This window comes from Rhincodon typus, unplaced genomic scaffold, assembly GCF_021869965.1.
Source record: "Rhincodon typus isolate 14 unplaced genomic scaffold, sRhiTyp1.1 hic_rhity00002807, whole genome shotgun sequence".
Taxonomy (NCBI): Eukaryota; Metazoa; Chordata; class Chondrichthyes; order Orectolobiformes; family Rhincodontidae; genus Rhincodon; species Rhincodon typus.
Window position 1 is genome coordinate 1 of NW_025968445.1, and position 630 is coordinate 630.

A 630-nucleotide genomic window follows, 5' to 3' on the forward strand; every position below is an offset into this window, starting at 1 on the left:
TTACAAGGCCTAGTGTGTGGTTTGAGGGCAGGCTAGGACATAGGGGAGTTCAAGCTCTAAAGTTATTTAGAGATGCTGCCAGAGAGTCCAGGACCAGATGGAATAATCTCAGAGTAAGGCATCACCTAGTTAGGATAGAGATGAGAGGGAATTTCATCTCTCAGAGGGAAAAGATGCTGCAGAATTCTTTACCATTGAGGACTGTCAAAGTTGGAGTATTAATATTCAAGGTTAAGATAGATTTTTAATCAATAAGAGAATCAAGGATTACAGAGAAATGTCAGGGAAGTGAGGGAGTTTCAGATCAGTTGTGATCTAATTGAATGGTATAGCAGTTTCAATGGGCAGAATGAGTACTTCTGCTCCCAAGTATCATGGCTTTAGAAAGCAAATGACCTGAGTATCCACGTCGACGACGGCTGTAACTGAAATACGAGTTGAAACCATCAACAATGGCAGTCGGTTCATCCAGTAACTCCCCTGTTAGAAATGAAACCGGAAGTAAATATCAGCTCGAGAAAGGAGATGGTATGGTAATAGTATGGTGTGGTGTGGGGTGATGTGGGGAGATGTGGGGTGGTGGTGGAGTGGGGGGACGGGGGCAGGGGTGGGGGGACGGGGGCAGGGGTG

The 630-nt window shown here is 45.7% G+C and overlaps 1 protein-coding gene across 1 annotated transcript in view; it reads right to left on the reverse strand.

The window, feature by feature from the left end:
• Positions 1-218: 218 nt before the first annotated feature.
• Positions 219-630, reverse strand: part of LOC125481616 (DNA-(apurinic or apyrimidinic site) endonuclease 2-like) — a 901-nt gene continuing 489 nt past the window's right edge. The window contains exon 2 of the mRNA XM_048593414.1: positions 219-480. Within this exon, the coding sequence (XP_048449371.1) occupies positions 338-480 (143 nt within the window). The 3' untranslated portion in view covers positions 219-337. The remainder of the gene's footprint in view (positions 481-630) is intronic.